The 21,880-nt window shown below is 36.4% G+C and overlaps 1 protein-coding gene across 1 annotated transcript; it reads left to right on the forward strand.

The window, feature by feature from the left end:
• Positions 1-360: 360 nt before the first annotated feature.
• Positions 361-21,275, forward strand: LOC149786843 (con-Ins Im2-like). Its single transcript, XM_089978280.1, has 3 exons — positions 361-585; positions 12,241-12,472; positions 19,936-21,275. The coding sequence occupies exons 2-3, from the start codon at positions 12,253-12,255 to the stop codon at positions 20,166-20,168; spliced, it is 453 nt and encodes a 150-aa protein (XP_089834406.1). The 5' UTR covers positions 361-585; positions 12,241-12,252; the 3' UTR covers positions 20,169-21,275.
• The last annotated feature ends 605 nt before the right edge of the window (positions 21,276-21,880 follow it).

Raw genomic sequence — 21,880 nt, forward strand, 5'->3', positions numbered from 1 at the left:
AAAATGTTCAGAACAAGGAATAAAAGATCGTTCCATAAATATTTATTATGTTGGAAGTAAGTAAAAAGAATTAAACCTGTGTTTCATATTTTGTCTAAACTAATAGGTTATAACCAGTGAACTTTCACAAAGTTCGATTTTGATTTTTTTAATAACTCTTGCCATTTTAGTAATCAAAATACGTGAATTAAATAGACCATTCATCAAGCCTTAGTTATAATTAAATTTTCGTAATGACATTTAAAATGTCAGCTTACAGATGTTAGAAAACACGCATGTTTTAGAAGGGTAACAGTTGTATATAAATGTCATGTTATAAAGGTTTTAAATGCCAAGTTGAGTACATTGTGTCTCACTGCAAATATGCTCATTTCGACCACTGGATTTCGCCACATCCATTGCTGTCGTCTTCGAGACTATCATCATCGTAAGTTAATGGAGAAAATGCTGTGACAAGATTAGCAGTAGTAGCGGCAGCAAGTACAATAAACATACATGTATTATAAATCTCCAAGACTTTTGGATCCAATGAGCAGGAGCATACTTCCAGAAGACTGGATATTCTGCAATTAGGTGTTGATTAAGGTATGACATTAGCTTTTCACAACATTGAGCTAAATAGAAAACTCTCTTTCTTTGTCAGTATTAAAACTGTAAAACATGTTGTAAAATCGCTCTAAATTCCGCATTTCATCGTTAGTATTATTATTATTATTATTAGTAGTAGTAGTAGTAGTAGTAGTAGTAGTATCATAATTATTATTATTATTATTATTACCATCATCTCTTATTATCCGCGTCCTTTTCGAAAAAAAAAAGGTTGGTCTTGACCGCATATACATGCATGCGTTAAGTCGTGCGATAACTACATCGTTCCAGATGGAGAGTTTAAACCATGTGATAAGATTGTGGATGATCCATAGACGTGCACATCGGTTCTTAGAATTTTGCTCCGTTCCCTGCAGGCGAAGTTGAAGGCATGGGAACACAAATTTTGGATGATTGTATAAAAGATGTGTAGCATTTTAATGAGTTTTGTTTGTTTCATTTCTCTCCCTGCACTATCCAATATATCATTGACATATCCTTGGGAACTGAACACCATCCAGTGGTGTATGACCATTAGCCAATGTTTCAACTCATGTCAGAGAGGTTGTCAAGGAAACCCCTGGATCATGGCTATGGTGTACACACATGTGGTCTCAAGGTTAGAGTACAGAAAGAATTCAGATAATATTACTACTACGGTTTCTAGCTTGACAAACCTGTTGGGTCTTGAGCATGTTATGGGTTGTTTTCTTTTATATTAATGGCGTTTAGTTCTGTTTTATCCTTTGTGAATAGAGTTATAAGGAAAAGGTGTACAATACAACCTGTGTTGTGTATTCATTTTACATCTGATTTGTCAGTCTATAATACTACTGCTTCCATTATTGTTACTCGTCGCCATGATTACCGAACATAGCAAACTAGATGTTTTAGGTGTCTATGCAGGTCTTATGGGACAGTGTATTGAAATATGACCGAGTGAACACGTTTTTATAAACTGGTGACATAAGTCTAAAACAGTATGAAAAAACAAGAATTCAATCCTGCTATGTCACACCATTGATTTTCATACTGATATATACAACACGTATATAAATGTAATGACCTGCAGCTCGACAAACATTCCTCATATTAACTTTTACTTACTATTCATAGTGGTTGGTTGAGAGAGAGAGACAGAGAAAGAGAGAGAGAGAGAGATCAAACTATTGGAACTAACGAGAATATATTCACGACATACGGATCTTGCCAGAATTTACATAGATGAATCGTAACTGTCTGCACGTTCATTCGTATTGCATATGTGGCATGCACAACCTGTTCCCTGCCTTGTTGATATATACATTTGACAGGACGGTGATGTAACGCCATATCATTTTTTTCACTATTCAGTAAGGTTACAAATCTGCAAATCAGTTACTGCCTGCTGATCGCTTTTCATTGAGCCTAACGTGCGCAGTCTGTGTAATTTACTGTGCCGTGCGTTGGAAACCTGACATTGTGTGAGTTTGATAGATTGCTGCGATTAGCCTAGATTCTTCGATTTTTTTTAAAATCTGGAGTATACACCTATGTACCAAAACAAACCCAAAACTAAAGAATCAAATTTGGAGCCCAAAAATAAAAAACCTAACGAAAACCAAACAAACTGTCAGAAATATAGCAGCAATAAATTGTTGGACCGAGTGTAGTGAATTAGAATCCGAATCACCAAGTCTACTCGAAGTACAAAGAAGCATCCATAACAAAGGTTATGAATCAAACCATTCGGAAATACATACATCTATACATTAGACTGATTCATGCGGTGACTGTAAGCCTAATTGAGGTACATATATCATGACTGCATAACAGCCGCTTCCGGAATAATTTATTTACATACTAAGGCAATGGACATAATTTACCGAAATTAAGTACACCGAGAGCGTAAATTAATTTGTATAGGGCCGTAAGTTGAACTGCTTTCGTTCTTTTCTTCGTATCTTTCTCCCTCATCCTTTTTTCCTTCTTTTTTTAATCAAAAGCAAAACAACGTAAACTGGACACCTGTATATAAAGAATTCAATCGAACACGCACACATCAACCTTGAGTTACCTACAGTTTTGAAGGAAGTGTATAAAGAGATAGCGTGATCCGAATAAATAAATAAATAAATAAAAAAATAAATAAATAAATAAATAAATAAATGAAATATAAAAAAATAAAAATAAAACTGTCTCTTGTTAGAAATCGAAATTGCTAGATCATTTAAAACAACATGGACTCTTTTAATTTAATCAGACAAGTGGAACAATATTAGAAAAATGTTTGCATTTCCTAAGAATTTCATCCCCTTATTTGTATCTATAGAAAAAAGTTAATATACGTAATAGAATACTTTTTGTAACATCATGAGCAGTCAGTCTTCTTTTATTACAAATCAATTTTATTTCCATATATATATATATATATATATATATATATATATATATATATATATATATATATATATATATATATATTGCAACATCCCGTGTGTTATTTATCGAAAAGACCAGAGTTCAAGACTTAAAAATATTTTTTATAGATAATAAAGTGAGATAGAACTTGCCTTTCAATATAGCATAGTGACTTTTTACATCAACACAGTGTTTGTCACGACATTATCAACTTCTGATAATACAGAGCAGTCGCGTGTGTTAAATGTCAAAAGACAACGCTGTAATTCACCATAGTATGGTGACATTAATTATACTATTAAATTTATGCGTATATTAAGAGCTAAATTTATTAGACTGATTGTAGCACATTCTGACATAGTAGCGTGATCTCAGTGTATTTTGTAATAGTACTAGTGTAATTGAGCAGTGTGGTGGGTGATAGCTGCGGCTTTATAAAGAATTATATGATAATTATAAAGCATTCAAATTCAAAAGCATACTTAAAATTTCTCATAAAAATTTGATTCAGTTTTGGGATTTTAAGGTGCCAAAGTTAGTATTGGTTATGTACAAATATATAATTGATGGATTTAGAATACATGCCCGAAATTCTTTTCTACTCAGATGTTCATACTTTGCCGCTCTGACAGCTGTTTGCCAGCGCATTGTCTGCACTCGTATTTATAGACTCCTATTCACGTCACATGACCTTAGTTAGCCAATCGATGTTTGTCCATTTCGGGGCTAGCCATGGCGGTAACCAAGTCAACTGTTCAAACTTCATGGAAAAATCCATCAGAACAAAAAATCGAGACAGAATCAAGTTGTCGTCTCCATGTCCGTGGTTTGCGTTTTTACATTTAATCTTATTTGTATATTCATACCTATGATTAAGTAGGATTGAACGAAACGGACAGGTGAATTTCGATGCGAATCGAGCGAGAGTACAACGTACTGACGATGCAACGAGTCGCAATACGGTTAGAAATAGTACCTATCAAATGCACACTATTTTGCACATTAAAGTAAAATAACAAGTTCATCATAACCAAGAATTTACAATAATGAACAGTAACATTAGTTCTAACTTATTGTTCAACAAAAGCCTGACAAGAGAAATGTGATTCTTCGGCTTGGCACACTGATTTCATCACTATCCTGCATCTCCGCTGTTTCGGTATCAAAACTCCACCGGATGGTTGAGGTCACTAATGGATTAACATCATATATCTGGCTTTGATATTCCAAATAAATAATGGAAGGTAAGATAATTCATTTCCTAAACTATTCATTTGAAATTCCAGCACGACACACGCACGTTCCAACATGAAAATGAATATGGTACAATGACTGCTATTTTGCGAACTTCTTTCCACTTAATGTTGATGTCCCAGAGCTTGTAGAACTGTTGATATCTTTAAATGAATTCCTTGAGGAATGTATTAATACTCGTGACAACAGCGTGACAATACGAGGACGAGAGCAAGGTTTTATATTCACATATAGTATAAAACACAGAGTACACATTTATACGAGATGCAGATGGCGATCTAAACAATGGTGGGTGGGTGGCATACTTTTTGGAATGGAATAAGTAATTCACACGTGGTAGATGTTTTCAGTGACATAAAAATGACATGATCAACTATGCCAAAGTCTCGTAGTTCAAACATCATCTCACATCTCAATGATGGTATTCGTTGAATATACATCTAAACTGAAAATGACAATCAATACAGATTTTTTAGTAAACATGACTTGAATTGTATACATGAAGATGATGCAAAACATGATAATAGCTAGCTAGCAAATTCTGGAATCAAACATTATAAGGTACTTCTGATTCTCGAAGGAAATGTAGGCAAACTAAAAAAGAGAAATTAAAAAAATGAAAAGTAAAGCATTGCAATGTATTTCACACAATGAATTTCATTATTTTTAAAATGGTAGTAATGTTGTCAACAATCCTATAATTGCTTAAAAGAGATCGTTGATAAATGATGTTATATCATATTATATATTTCGTTCATTTATTAAAGCATCTGCAATGATGAAGCAGATAGTACAATTAACAGAAAGTCTTTCTCTCTCTCTCTCTCTCTCTCTCTCTCTCTCTCTCTCTCTCTCTCTCGTGATATTAGATACAACAAACAGTACGATATGGCAATAATATGGTTCTGGTTCAATTGCAGTATTTTCTGCTGTCGAAAATAAAGCAACTGAGAGCACTACGATATTGATACTTGTCTTTACAACTGTTTTTCCATGCATTATCTCTTGACATTTACGAAAAACTACACAGAGAATTTGTTTGGAACTTTTCCTGACCTAACTTTACGTGTCAGCGTCACATGCCTCAGCAGATGGCAAGTAAGACGTTGCTGCTTGAAGCAGAGAGAGAGAGATGCTTATTATGTGAAACCGTAATCACCCGTGAACATTAGCATCCCTTATTTGGCGTGCCGGGTGTTGTCTATGTTAGGTAGGACCGTTACCCGTTTTCTGGCTTGGCGGGTGTCGTCTTTGTTAGGTAGGATCGTAACTTCTTATCTGGCATGCCGGGTGTCGTGCATGTAAGGTAGGACCGTTACCCGTTATCTGGAATGCCTGGTGTCGTGTAAGTAAAGTAGGACCGTTACCCGTTAACTTGCTTGCCGGATGTCGTCTATCTAAGGTATGACCGTTACCTGTTATCTGGCTTGCAGGGTGGCATCTATGAAAGGTAGGACGGTTACCCTTGATCTGGCTTGTCGGGTGTCGTGCATGTTGGGTAGGACCGTTACCCTTATCTGGCTTGTCGGGTGTCATTCATGTGAAGTAGGACCGTTACTCGCTGTCTGGTTTGCCAGGTGTTGTCTTTGTAAGGTAGGACCGTTACCCCTTATCTGCCATGCTGGTGGCGTCGTCTATGTATGGTAGCACCGTTACTCGTTTTCTGGCTTGCTGGGTATATATATGCTAGGTAGGAGTGTTACCCCTTAACTGGCGTCGTGCATGTAAGGTAGGACCGTCACCTGTTATCTGGCATGCCGGGTGTTGTGCATGTAAAGCAGGACCTTATCTCGTTATCTGCCTTGCCGGGTGTCGTCCATGTCAGGTAGGACCGTTACCCCTGATCTGGCTTGCCAGGAGTCGTGCATGTAATGTAGGACCGTTACCTGTTATCTGGCTTTCAGTGTGTAATGCTTGTAAAGTAGGACCATTACCCCTTATCTGGCTTGCCGAGTGTAGCGCATGTAAGGTAGAACCGTTACCAGTTATATAGCTTGCCGGATGTCGTGAATGAAGGATAGAACCATTACCCCTTGTCTGGCTTGCCGGTTGTCGTGAATGTAAGGTAGGACCGTTACCCTTATCTGGCTTGCCGGGAGTCGTGCATGTAAGGCAGGACCGTTGCCCAATTGATTACGTTGACAGATGCTTGTATTCGTGGCTTTCACATCGACTGTAGCTCTATTTCCAAACTGTTTGCAAAGTGGATATAAACTCTGGCATGAGCGTTACTGGAATCATTTCCGTATTAACATATGCCCACATAATAGATGATAATTAGCTAGTGCGAAGGGGATTAGGGTAATGATTTTTTGTTGTCATTTTTGCTATTTTTGTCTATCCATTTTTATAGATTTCTTAACCAATATTTTAAATATTTTGCTGGAGAAGATACTTTTAATACAATAATTGCAATTGCATTAGTTGGAAAATGTAGCACAAATTTTCCTTCTTCAGAATGTTACCATGTGATTTGCGTTTATTTCTGTATAAACTGTACGGAGAACTTCTTTAGAAATAGACTTGCAAAGCAACGAATTTAAACAATGAAGCAGAAGGCATGCACATTGCATGTTTTTAAAAAGAAGTGAAAATGTTGGTGGGTTTATTATCTTATTCTGAGTCAAATAACATGAACTTATTTCTGAAAATAAATAATTCTTCTTGTGGCTAGATTTGATATAAATCTGGAGGAAAAAATATGGCATGTATGCTAGATCTTGGTCTGCTGTGCCCCCCGTATTGTGAAAGCAACTGTTGTTTCCGAAATGGCCCAGTTTTGAACATTTTCGCGAGATTTGCCATATCAGATAAATTTCACAAATGGAGACATTGAACCATCAATATCTGATGTGCCTTCTGAAGTTGGTATACCACAGGCTAAATTATTAGCCAATCCCAATAAACAAACTAAACTTTAGTCACTTGCCAATTGAACAGCAGGATGACCATACGTTAAAACGAATTAAATCTCTCAAGGAGGAAGGATAACCATAAAACAAACGTTCTCTTATGTAGACCTCCAATCGCAGAGCACAGATGCTCGATGCGAAGATTAAGCTCGCGTGGAGCACTTGTGTCTCAGAGCTGGAAAACTCAAAATCTACGATGAACATTAGAACTTCACGACTTTCACTGCCCCAGGTTACAAATGAAATTAAAACTATCGGTAAATGGATATAGGGATTGGGAGGAGGTGGGTTTCAGAGACTAACATTAAAACATTTGGACCTATAGTCCTAAAATGTAAGAGGCCGAACCTGATAGCAAAATCGGCTAACGTAAAATTATTTAGCTATGACTAATTGTTTGAAAATACAGTTACTAATTGTTTTTAAATTCAATTACTAAGCCCGTTGGAAATGCAAAGAAAAACAGCATCAATACGCTGAGACTGGAAATTCAGACAATTTTTTTTTTCTTTATATGTGATGCCATTGTGGAAGCTCTTTACAAACACACGAGATACTCTTTGCTCGTGTGAATGATTTTGAGAAGCACAATATGCTACCATGTTAATTGTTATGCACTGGCAAACAGTTGCTCGATTTCACTGCCTATCAATCAGTTACCTGTTTTGGGTCGCTACGGATAAGATCCAGTATATGTGCGCGGAGATGCCGATGATTTCTACTTCCACCACCACCATTTCTAACTCACCTGTACTAATTATTCATCTTCGAAAGCCATCTAGTAGAATGTACTAATCGTGCCGAGATTGTTTTGTGCTGCTGCCAGAAATTCCAAATAGATACGCATTAGTTAATGAAATCGTATCGAAATTTTTTCCAGAACCACCTGCGAAAACGGTTACTATTAATAAAGCCCCGTCAGAAAATCCGACTGGTGTACCAATGATAGTTATTGTAGTCCCAATTTCACAAAATCCGAGGCCAACAGTACTCGCGGTCGTGATTACGTAAGTAGCATCAACAACCACATATACGCATTTGTATTTTACGAGTAGCGCAGTTCTCTTGGTGATTTTATCTTGCAGTTATTGTGTCGCTTTGATTCTTTTCTCGCTTCGGTAATATTGAGGATCCATCGTAGATCTTCTCGCGAAGTATAATTGCTCGATAGGCTGATATTCTAACGCACTTCTAAACCAATAATTGTTTTTTTACTGATATAACTGCCATACACTCACAGGAAATATCTTAGTTCAACCAATGTTGATGCAACATAATCGCCGGGGAATGCAACAGGGGTGGCCTTGTCGGTGAACTCCGCCTCATTGTTGTAGAAACAATCTCTGAGTGTTTTCATAAATAACTGTGCATTCTGCGACTGAATATTTTCACGCGTTAATGTTATAATGCCAAGCTGGCCTCGATTTGATATTGGTACATGAGGGTGCTCCCATTTGTTGATTTCTAGTAGGCCCTTAAGAAGATAATATTGTAGTGTATACGACTGTCGATTAACACCACCATGGCGCAGATATTCGTCGATAAAAGGCATTAAGTTACTATCGATATTAGCATCGCGGGTTAGCAGATGCAAAACCCCTTTGGCAAATTTCGTAATCTCATCGTTAAGTTCAGAATCCGTCACCTATTTGTAATGATAAATCTACTCTTAAACGTAAACACCAAAGACGGTTAAGTGAACTTGCGGATAGACGACGACCCCTTGGAACTAAACATCATCCTGGAAGATCACGACAACATAACTGATAAACTCAGTGAAACCCTTTTTGATGACAAACCTGCTCAGATCCACATCAGCACCTCGATGGGCTGAGTAGCGTTCATGAATGCTAATGGGTGTTAGGTATGCTATTATGTGTACTTTCTAAGTGAAAAAGAAAAATATCAATAAGCATTTGCGGGATTAGTGAACGTTCGAGTGCACGAGACTCTTTAACAACAAGATATAGGTATATGCGTCCAGCCGATTTCGAAAAAGCAGCGTTGAATACAAGAGCGGCAGACGACTTTTCCGTCTTTGGTTCAATAATCAACAACTTGAAGTGGCGATGCAAGCCCGTACGAGCCACAATATAATATATATTGAGGCACTACCACGTATGCAACCAAAGGATCTCCAGGCCATATTGTTAAACCCAGGCTAATAATGCTGGTTTCCCATGTGTTTGGGATTATCGATGCAAGTTCATCCCGCATAAAGACACCTCGGAAATGCTTGACTGACTTGTCCATTTTACGGGTAGCCGAAGACCTGTTCGATTATTTTTCTTTTACGAGACGTAAGTTTGTAGATTTTTCCACCGACTGCCATTTCAGAGCTATCCCAGATGCAGTTATGAGAGCCGCTTTTCAATTACAACAAATTCAACAATTACTGGTTTACGACAGGCTCGGCAATGATCCTCATTCGACCACCTGAAACTTGTCAGAGAGCATAACAGCAGTGCATCTGTAACTACCAGGGATGTGGGAGATGCGGCGGGATTGCTAGCGGGGATTTTAGGTACATTGTGCGTGAAAGGGCCGGTCGAGCACAGACTGCCTTTGTAGGTCCGGGTGTCCAACGAAAAGTAATAAATCGAGCACATCGTCCATAAGTCATACGCGAAATCTGCCAACCTGTGTCAACGTTTTGAGACCGACCCAAGAACGACCACAGATTGTGATATGAACGTGCAACAAGTTTTGAGACCGACCCAAGAACGACCACAGATTGTGATATGAACGTGCAGCATGAAACCATTTAACCACAGAAAAATACAGACACTCTTAGGCAGTCGAAATTTATTTGATTAACAGTCTGTCCGCTTCGCGCTCAAACACATGGCCTAGTACGTTTATTGGGTTGATGTTTGCAATGAAAGTATTAAACCGAGTCTTGGGGGAGCGCGTGAAATGAAGGCGGTACGTCAAGAACTCAAAAACGATAAAAAAAATTGTTTCTGCAGTCATGAAAGGAATTATCACATGCATCCACATTGCTGTTCTCAGTAACACCACTTCGCCATGACGCTAAATTACATCATCGTCTGCGAGTTTTCGGCATAATGTGACCATTATAGTTAAAATCTCTTTTTCTTCGATCTATCTTCAAAGGCGCGTTCATGTAAAACTCGGGATTGGATAGTTCTCTAACTCTTGAGATTGTTCTTACTTATACATTGATTGGTTCGTCATATACCTTTTGCGAGACCACCGAAAACCGCTTCCCGATGCAATCGAGGAATCACCTATTCGTAATTATCTACACTGTTCGGTCTAGTCAACGTCGTCGATTTATTTTTTCTTGTACATTTCCATAAATTGACCTTTCACACTTTTGCTCAAACCCTTGACCAAGTCTATGTCGTTGTTGTTCCAAGCCAATCCATCAGCTGATAATTTTATTAAGATCCTATAGATAAGTTTGGGAAAAGTCTCAAAACATTATTGAAACTCTTTGACATATAAGTATGACACTTTCAAAGAAACGGCGCTTTTATCTTTTCTGTGACATTGGGCTCATAAATTCCGTCAACATACTATACTCTTTGCGCATCAATTTGTGCATTTTTCACCATCTGGCAAATTTTGCTCACTAAATTCGTTTACATGACCATAAGGTTTGTTATTGTAATTGTATTTTCGAAAACTTAGCAATTCTATTTCCAAACATTTGTAATAGCTATATATTTTTACGCTACCCGATTTCGCATAGCAAAATCATTAACGTTAGCGTTGGAAATCGTTCTACTACGACAAATTTAGCCATATCGCACGCACTCACATGTGGGGATAGGGCTACAGTACCAAAGTCAATGTGTTGACGTATCTCAGTTACTGAAACCTAAACCGCCATTATGACACTACCGCAGAACAAGATCGTTAGGAGTGCACACACGATCTATTAATCATTTTTTAAAGGTGTGATTGTAATAGAATGGTGAAATTGAAATTGAAATTCCCATACATAAAGAAAACGACCTGTCTTTTGTGGTGCGTTATTTAATGCAGGTAATTGACTACAACTGGAGATTTTGCACTAAGTTGCTTCACTACAGGTAGTGCCTAGAAATTGGCGTTTGCCTTACTAAAAATGACAAAATTAATAAAGTTGCTTCCATAGTACCATACTGGGCAATCAGTACAGAATAAGACGAATGTCAAATGACACAGATATGGACTCACACATTAAAATCGTAATGGAAAGGTCTATATTGTAAACTTTATTCATGATAAACTGCACCCGTATTCTAACATAAACATTTGGACCAAAGGTAAATATTTACAAATACCGGATGATCAGACTGGTTATCCATCCATTGGTAATATTTTGGTGAATTATAGTTGAACGACAGTCATAAATTGGACTGAGAACATTTTGTCTCCGTACGTGTACTTTCGTTTTAAAGCACGGAATTCTGCGTGTCGTATGAATGCTTTATTTCCTATTTTGATATAATGTCTTCACTTTTAAATAAATTTATTCTTTTTTTTAAGTCAATTTTTTCGAAACAACTGGTATACTTAGTATGGAAAATTGAAATGTTTGCATAAGAAATATAATTTGCCACGTATTTTTTAATATGTTGTCGGGACAATTTGGAAGGAATTTGTCGAGGTAGTTTCTCATATTTAGGGGGCCCCGAGTGGCCGAGTGGTCTAAAGCGCTCTCCGTTACGGATCACTGCCATCTCACCTCTGTCTGCGGCGGTTCGAGTCTAGGATTCAGCCAATGTGAGTATGTGAGAAAGCTTGCCAGTAGCTTCTCGTGGGTCGGTGGTTCTTTCCGGGGTTTTCCCGGGTTCTTCCTCCACCATTAATACTGGCCGCCATGTATAGCCTATCGTGTGCTGAAAAATGGCGTTAAGCCCCAAAACAACAACAACAAAAATTCTCATATTTAGTACTGTTCAAAACCATTAATAATAATAATAATAATAATAATAATAATGACAACAACAACAACAACAACAACAGCAACAAGTAGTATCCACATCCCAGAACCATAGGAAGCTGTATGGCTGGATTGATATGTATTGCACTAACCAGTGAAAATAAATAATTTTAAGTATACTCATTCCAGGGCCAAGAGAAAATGCAGAGCGAGGCTTGGACATTCCTGGTGCTATGTTTTGTGATGGTGGAGTTTTGTTTCATCTTTGCGGCCCTTGAGCGCACATGTTCCCCCTTGACCATCAATCGGGGACCTGACCCCAAGGGAATATGTGACGGGAAGATAGACGAGACTGTTAAGTTACTATGTGGGACGTTCGGTTACAATGCTAAAAGGAAAAGAGATGCATTTCAGCAGAAAGGTACTTATACAAAGGGTTTCTCAAACTGAGATTTTGCTTTTTCTTGATTATAATATTTCTTTAAAAGCTGATTTTTTTGTGTGTAAATTTGTACGAAGGTAGATAAAATAAAAAAGGTAAAAATAACACTAAAATTATACACTTGAAAGTTCACTTATTATCGATAAACGGGTCGAGGATTTCCTCAAAATTTAACGAAATCAACAATTTTTCCCAGAAGATGAAACAAATTAATTTCAGCAAAATATGTGATAGTTTGCCTGACTTTAAATCATTTAAAGCCCGCATAATGTTTAGTGAAATAATCATGGTTTCCAACTAACCAATAAGAAAGAGATAGCAAAATTTCGAGTTAGGTCGTTAGACTTCTTTAGTGAAACCGGATTAGCTACATTCAAGTTTGATCTGGTTCCCTATTCACTGAAGTCGTTCAGTTCAATGCTCTCGCTAAAACCTGCTATTACATTTGTCTTTTAGACAAGTACAGGGTTGATGAGAGATATTGGACTCTCTTCGGCCACATCTTGATGATGCTGATAAATCCAGTTTTCGAGACATCTTCAACTTTTAGTTAAGTTCGAGACAACTGGCGTTATTCCCACAATAAACAAACAAACAAACCACCGCAAACAACAACAACATTAACAACAAAAACAACAAAAATCTGGTTGAAGATGTACTTTTGGAAAGGATAGAAAAGTCCGCTTGGGCAATAGACAAATTACCTAGCATTGATAGGCATGCTTTTATTACAGAATACCGTATGAATCTGTGCATGCGACGAATTCAGCTGCGAACAGCCTATCCCTTTTTAGGTCGTCGTATAATGCGCAGGTAGTTCAGGATTTATGAAGGTTGATCAGATTTATAACTCGACCGAACAGCTTACACGTTTGCTTGCCAGCATATTGTTCTACGGCGATCTTGCGGCTTATTTCAAACAAGAATCATATACTTTAGCGCTGAATTGTGGTTACAAGTGAGCGCCTCGACTGACCATTACTCCGAGGTAATACAAAACTTACAGATGGTTTAGTTCTCATCTTGATGTAATTCGGCGCGTTATCCATAACGTTACGGTATTAAAAATATCATTGAAATGGAAAATTGAGAAACTTGAAATTACATACCAGATATACTGCCTTTTAAAATAAATTTGTTTAAAATATAACTTGGCCTTCTAAAGGATTTTTTTTTAAATATCAATTTTAAATGAACCAGTTATGTTATGTCCATGTACTGCCATAACTGCAACGGAAAATGGTATAGTTTGTGCGTTGTCTTTCACTCGTCTTATTCCTCTTCATCACATACCTTCGTAGACATTTACGTTGGGCACACTGTATCAAAAATAATTTTAAAATTCGGCTAAATAGTACTAAAAGCCTAACCCTCAAGTCTTTGAAACTCTTGATGCTAAATCGTAATGCTAGTGCGCTCAGGGAAAGTACAGTGCGACGGCAATTGCAATACCACCCAGCCATTTCCTTCAGACCCGAAAATGATGTAGGGCTTTTACTTATCTTCATCATCCAACCATTCGGCCGTGTACGTCGAATCTGAGGCATTGCAGGTTCACGGCTCTGTCTAGTAATGGTAACTCGATTACACTTGCTGCTATAGTAATACACATTAACGCTCCTTTTAACGAGCACCGTTAGCCCAAGGCAAGCATTTTACATCTCTTTGATGTAAATCAGTGCCGAGCACAGAACGAGAGACAAATAGTCCGAGTAACTTTCATGTTTACGGAAAGGGACGAGGTGCGTTCAATCTATGCGACAGCATATCCAAGTCTTCGCTATATTCTGGTAGATAAGGAATTTGAAAGATTATTGTGTAATGCACAGGCGTTTTTTTTTTTCTTCTTCTGACCTTTGCTTTTGGTCTTAAGATTAAATAAGTATTAAATGAGCATTAGTCACGTAGTTTGTTAGTTACCCGAAATAGAATGATACCGAATGAGTAGGAAACTTACTGGGCGAGGCTGTTGCACCGTACTCAGATAAGTTCACTACCGAATTGAGGGTCATTTCCTGCCGGTTCAGGTGTCGAACCTGATTAAAGTCAGCCTCATCACATAAAATGTGATGCCTGCGGTTATGTAACGCCTTTTTCAAGACTGGAACTGCATGTACTGCAAGATTATAGATTTTTCGTGTTTAAGAAAGACTAATTTGTGGTGTTTAGTCCATACACTTTCCTCGTGCACCTATAAATATTTTTATCAAAATTAAATCTAAAGCTGAATTATGTTGAGATCGTTCTTATTTATTGACAACAAAACTTTGATCCATTTTCCTCATATGTTTTTAAGAAAAAAATTAAATGAAACAATGATCTTTAGACATCTATTTTCGGAAGAGTCTGGTGTCATATGCATTGTATGCCATATAACATTGGCATTTTTGTCCGAAAGTACTACATCAAACTTAGCGGGCATTTGTCCCAAGAGAGGTCGACTTTTGTACCCCGAAACGGAATATCTTTTTTTCTTTTTTGTTTGTTTGATTTTTTTTTTCCTAGTGGATTTGTCTTAATGTTAGAAAATTTACCACTGAATGCAAGTGAAGACCTCTACAAATTTCGCTCTATATAATTAGATAATAAAAATTGTTTATTTTTAACATAAATTGTTGAGGTACTCGGCTGTGCTATACAAGAAAGTTAGTATTTAAATGAATTAAAATAATTCATCTTGATGCTTATAACGCCTTCATTATGATTTGTTTTTTTTTTTTGTTTTTTTTACTGGCTCGTTTAATACATTACTGGCACAAATATTTCATGCCTAAAGACATACAGAGGCAAACAACCCAGGCTGTCCTCGTTTGGTATCGAAACCGCGATCCTTGCATTACGAGTCTGACCCTCTGCCAACTGATTTACCGCAACTCCGTCTTTCTTGATGATTTATTGTACATGTATACATACCTTGCTGTTGGTTCATAATATAGTATTCGCACACCATCAGGTTTGATGAATGATTTTTGGAATTTATGGAGACCAGATGATTTGATAGTCGTAAGTAAAAAGATAGTTCGTGATGCACTTCAACAACAATTATTTCTGTTACCTAAAGAAAACATTTCAAATCTACCTGTACCATTGTGTTATCACACAGCAGATATTCGGCGGCAAAATATCGAAGTTGAAATTCCAGGTTGTGATAGTAAATAAAATCTTGTGTTAAATGATATTGTTTTAGTTCCTGTCAGTGTTGTTGAGAGCGTTGTAGACAAAACTCCGTGGACTCAAGGATATGCTATTACGATTCATTCGTCACAAGGATTAACTATTTCCGATATTAATATTTGGATTGTCCATGATCGTATTGAATGGTTAAATTTAGTTTATATCGCTGTATCTAGAGTCAGAAAATTATTTCAGCTGCGGAGGGTTATCATAGACTCCACAGGAAATAATAATCAAGCTCAGAAAGGTAATAACGATGATGTAGTAAAAAAAATTAGTTATAAACAGTGTGACAACAAAAATAAACGCGACTTTGATCTTATATGCTGAATTTATCATGATATTCAAATAAGAACAGAATAATCATTGTGCAAGCTGTAACACAGTAATGTTGTGGCAGTATTCAAATAATAATTAAAGACAGTTTACCGTAGATAGAATGAATAGTAGTCTTGGTCACACACGCGAAAATGTAATGCTGACCTGTCTTGAGTGTAATCGAGGGCGAGACGCTAGTTCACAAATGTGAATGCGATGGTAATTGAGTATCTTCAGGAATTACTTGTAATTGTTCACGTACAAATCCTCGTTGAGGAGCAGTTGAATCTAATCTGTATATTGCAGGTCTACCCGTGGATCTTACCACACTGGAAATGTTATGTGTCGTTACACTCCAAATAGGATCACTTGCTCTTTTTTTTTTACCACCTTCAAGTTTACGAGATTCATATAAATATCTGACAGTCAGATTACCTAGTACTGGCTGTTTTGAAAAGGAGTGATGTCGTTAGATTGGTATCTGATTTTTGTGATTGCATTGGTAGGTTTCATAGAAATTGTACAGGTAATTTCATTTTTAACGCAGCTATTACACTTGGTTGTCTTGCAACCCATTGACGAGATGCCATATCTTTCTGAATTATTTCCTATGCATATTGATAACCATACAATCGCTCAGCAAGTGCTCGATTAAATCGTTCAACAATTGCCTGATCGCGATGAACTACTGTATATCCTCGTCTGATTTTGACGTTATATTTTTTTCATTAGAGATGATAGTGCATCAAGAAATGCATTGCCAGGATCAAGCGGTAGCAACTGTAGCCATCAAGACCCCCTAATGGCCCGGATCCCAGCTGATAAATTCGTTCAAAAGCTGTTTAAGTTGATAGTGGTTCTGCTTCTTTATATTTACTTGCAACGCCAACGACACTATTAACACGTATTTGTATGTACGTGATTGACGTCTCCCAATTTTAATGGTATCGTGTGGAAAAAATAAAATATCTGCCTGATGAACTTCATTGGAAGCGCTGAAATTAAACTGTGCGTACTGATTTTGTTTAGGTGGTGGTAGATAAATTTGCCATATTGCCTGTCGTGCTAACCAGAACGTGTGACATTTGCTGCATCACTAAGTTTACTATTCGCCGCTCTGCACTTCCAACATCCTCTTGGGTTATAATAAATCGATTCCATTATTTTAATAATCGGTTGATTAATTACCGGCCCCTAATACTAGTTCACCTTTCATCGCGAATTTTACTAGGAAGCTAGCAAGTTTTTCTCTGAGATATTTTTTAATGGAATTTAACGAGTGAGTCAACTTCACATCTGCAATATGTCGTTGTTGTAAATCCTTATTTTTATACGCTACATCATGAACGTGATATGCTTGATCAATCGCATTAATTGGATTCTCATCAGGTCTTGGCTGATCTTGCTCGTCAAGTCGGATATCAAGTCGGGTTCCAGGACTGCAATAATTATATCCAGAAAGATGTTTTTCTCCAGGATATTTAGTTCATCGAGCTCCTGGTAATTTTCCTAATGAAGCAGCGATATCACCACCTGTCCTCATACGAGACGAATAAATTTGTATTTTGTTGTACCACATTTTACACAAAGGGCACGCTTTTTATTTTTTGTTATTATTGTTGCTAATCCACTTGTCGGGGTGGATGCTCTGCATCGAACACAATATAAATTCATATTATTTATTGTATTTGAACAACACGGATGTCATTCATTTTTCAGCGACACGAAAACAAGAGCTAGTCAAACATCATCCATCACTACCAAATTCTATCAGAGCAATTATCATAGATCCATATGGGTCTGGTAAGACGCAATTGTTGCTTAATCTGATAATGAGATGGCTCAAGTGGGATAAATTATATTTTGTTGCCTCATCCGTAGATGATCTGAACTGCTACGATGTGCTTAAAGCTTTTAATGAAAACTTAAAATTTTTTTGACGATATCGGCAATGATTTTATTAATCGTATCATCGATATTGAAGAAGATCCATCGATGACCTCGATGGATTTATTAATAATTTCGTAGTATGCGATGATGTGGTGAAGGACAAACAATCAAATCCAGCTCGGATATTTCCTCGAGGCAGTCACAGAAACACAGACGTATACATAATTACCTAAAGTGATCAGAAATAACTGCAATATTTTCGTTGTGTTTAATGGAGTTGGTACACATACTCTGCGATATAGTCATCAGACTTTGTGTTCAGGGGATATGGATATGATTAATTTCAAAAACTTCTTTTCAAAAGCACAAGCTACCCCACACGGATTTATGACAATAAATTCGCATGATCCTAAGTCGCGATATCGTGTAGGTCTTGATAAAAATTTCGGTTAAGAGACAGCAGGGAGAGTGCGACCAGCAATGCGTGTCCGAAAAGTAAACAAAACACACATGCAAATCTGAAAACATGAACGACAAAGATAAAGTAACAAAATGAGCTAACCTAATTAGAGAAAATCTTGGTCGGTTGGAGGCTTCGGTTTGACGTTATTGACCTTGCATTTTAAAAAAAATTTCGAATGAAGTTTTATTTTCAAAGAAGACTTTCTTCAAAATTGGTCTGTTCACCCTCCCTGCTGCTAACAATAAGCAGTAGGTCTGTTTGTTTACATCGAGAGCTTCCGTTTGGTTTGAAACGCCTCTAAGCTGACAGTTCTATGGTACCCATGACGACAATCTGGTTCGAAATTAAAATTTGATGCATAAAATGACTACCTGCCTTGTACTTTTTAAAATATCTGTTATGCTTTCCATTGTTAAAATCGGTATGGAGGGGATACAAACACAAGGGAGCGTGTGCGAATACTAAAGACCTGCTGACAGAGTGAATCAACATGTCAGATAAAGCGAGGTTCAATATCGTCAGATGTACCGTGTATCTTTATGTTCTTTTAACTTCTCCCACCATTTTTTTCCTTAGAATAAATCACAACTGGTTTTCTATATCTTCGTTTTGCGATATAAAAATGTAAACCGATTAGATTGTAAGTGGTACCATGAAAATTTTGTCTTATTGTATACAATACGTGTCCAGCGTTATCTGCAGGTGATTTCCTGTTGGTGTATTAACAGGAACTGCAGTGCACCACATACACCATGTATTGGGACTGTTCACGTTACCAGTCATGTGAAGATCTGCATATATTCATTCAGCATGGTCTTGTTGTGTGTGGGGTCAACGCCCCCGTCGTTTTAACATGATACGGCCATTTATGTTTTGTCGAAAATAATTTATTCTGAACATTCGTTGCTATCGTCAGCGATTCGTAATATGTGTGGTTTGACAATTCTTGGTGTTGGAATAAAGAGATCGAGCTTAATTTTGTTGGTATTATAGCATGCGAGTACACGTCGTTTTTGTTACGAATGTGTAAATCCTTGGCTACTAAAAACGCTCACATATCATGTCGCTATAATTCTGAAATTAAAGGTTGGTTTAAGTATCATGACTTAGGCATTTCTTTGTAAACAACTTAATACAAGTATAATACGGGCGCAAGAAAAAACCCGAGATATTTTGTTTGAATCGACGTAAGATAAACACCTTCATCCTTCTCATGTGTCCAGAATTGCATGTTAACATCCCCTGTTCCTCGCCAGGTGCACGTATCGCCGTTGCTTTCATATATAACTGAGACTGACAGATGCCCACTCCTAACAATAGTCAATTTTCGATCACTTTAGATAGATAGATAGATAGATAGATAGATAGATAGATAGATAGATAGATAGATAGATAGATTAAGAGATAGGTAATATATACAGAGATAGATAGAAAAAGAAATATATTAAGAGATAGATCATAGATAGATAGATAGATAGATAGATAGATAGATAGATAGATAGATAGATAGATAGATAGATAGATAGGTAGATAGATAGATAGATAGATAGATAGATAGATAGACAGATAGATAGATACAAAATATCATGTTTTTCAGGTACAGACTTCCTCGGTTCACAAGGAATTCTGATCGGAAAAGAAGAAGCCCATTCTTATCTTGTCAAGAGGTCGAAATTTTATCAACAAGGCATTGCTTGTGAATGTTGTTACCACAGATGTCGTATAGTGGAGCTATTGCAGCACTGTTATGATGGGAGAGGTTTTTCCAAGTTGAAAAGAGCCGTTACTTATAGGAAAAACGTGTACGCCGACCAGATTGGTGACATTTGACACTGGATGATCTCCAAATTTGCTCAGGAATGCATTGTGCAAAATATTTCTCAGAGCTGGACCATAGCAGCAGAGTTTCTTCATATATCCTCAGTTATCAACATTTACTAAAGAAAAACGGATGTTACCACTCCAAATGTCCCCCTCCCCAGTTTATCCAATTTCCTATGCCGCAGAATAATCACATAAAATGTAAATTTTTAATATTTAATTTTTAAAGAAAAAACATAAACAATGTAGTCTATGTGTATATACTAATTTATACATTTATTGCAGAACATATAATGAACACTTTTTTATTTGTTTTGATGTACCGTTTTAAACTTGGTTTTAAATAAATAGCAAAGGGAGATAATTCAAGTTGCAAATATCGTTTCATCGATATTCACTGTACCGAATATTATGCGGCCTTACCCTTGGAAATATTAAAGGAGGGAAAATCTATTGTATTGGTGGGAGAAAAGATAAAAATATTCTTTGACGAAATAAACACGATTTACACTGAGAGTTCAATGGCTAAACATTTGTTTCTTTTATTACCTTTAATCGATGAATAAATAATACCTGGACATTCTGAACTGCAACTACAGTATATTAAAATATTGTGATACAGACAGCATAAGCAATATCTCGACAGCAAAAGAGGTGCAAAGAAACTGCAATTATTTCACTCTTGACAATTTTGCACAAGCGAATTATTCTGGATTCAATAGTGGGTTTTTTTTTCTTTATCCACACGCATTATAAAATATTGCGAGAATATTAATTTCACCACCTTTCATTGATCTCTGTGTCCATTCATATAATCCATTTCATACTATTTCATATATTGCATACCATATATATTATTTTCAACAGCAATTTTAGTTATATAGTTCATGAATAATTTTTATGAAAATTAAACATAATTTGATTAACAATGTGTAATTAAAAATAGCGTTCAGTTGAAACATACGAGGAGAATAAGGGTCAGAAAAAAGCAACATTAACAAGCAACCTAAAAGTCAAGTTTTCTATCTTGACAATAAAACAGTTTATAAGTTAAAGATGTTTATAATGGATATCTTCCACATTGTCTGGGAACATTAAAACACTTATTAAATGGCAGATTATCTGTCATTCTTCCATTTTAAAAGTTGCTGCTACTCCTGTTACTGTTGGTTGGCAGTTAAAGAGCTTAATTGTATGTTATGCTTTCCAAACATCCATTCTAGTAGAATGCCACTCCCTTTGAATTCATATAATACTGAAAGAATTCAACAGTTTTAGCTCTACTATAACTGTTCGATATTCTATATTTATCGTAGTTTTATTAATGTACACTATTGATTTCGAACAAATAACTGGCACTGCATACCTGGTATGAACAGTAAAATAGATTTATGAAATATCAACTGAAGTGTTATATTTGTCTCTTGGAACTTAAAAGGATATATATATATATATATATATATATATATATATATATATATATATATATATATATATATATATATATATATATATATATATATATATATATATATATTTACACATAATATAATTGTATGTACCAACATATCTGCGTTAATATGACTTGTAGAATTTAGTCTCATTCAATTAAGATAGAACTAAAATATTTGTCAGAGTGGCCTAATTAGGAGTACGTATTTTAGTATTATGTATATTAAATGTACTATAAATGTTATGATCATTCACTATATGAGGCAAGT

Source organism: Sinohyriopsis cumingii, chromosome 12 (genome assembly GCF_028554795.1).
Source record: "Sinohyriopsis cumingii isolate HCF-2022 chromosome 12, ASM2855479v2, whole genome shotgun sequence".
Classification (NCBI taxonomy): Eukaryota; Metazoa; Mollusca; class Bivalvia; order Unionida; family Unionidae; genus Sinohyriopsis; species Sinohyriopsis cumingii.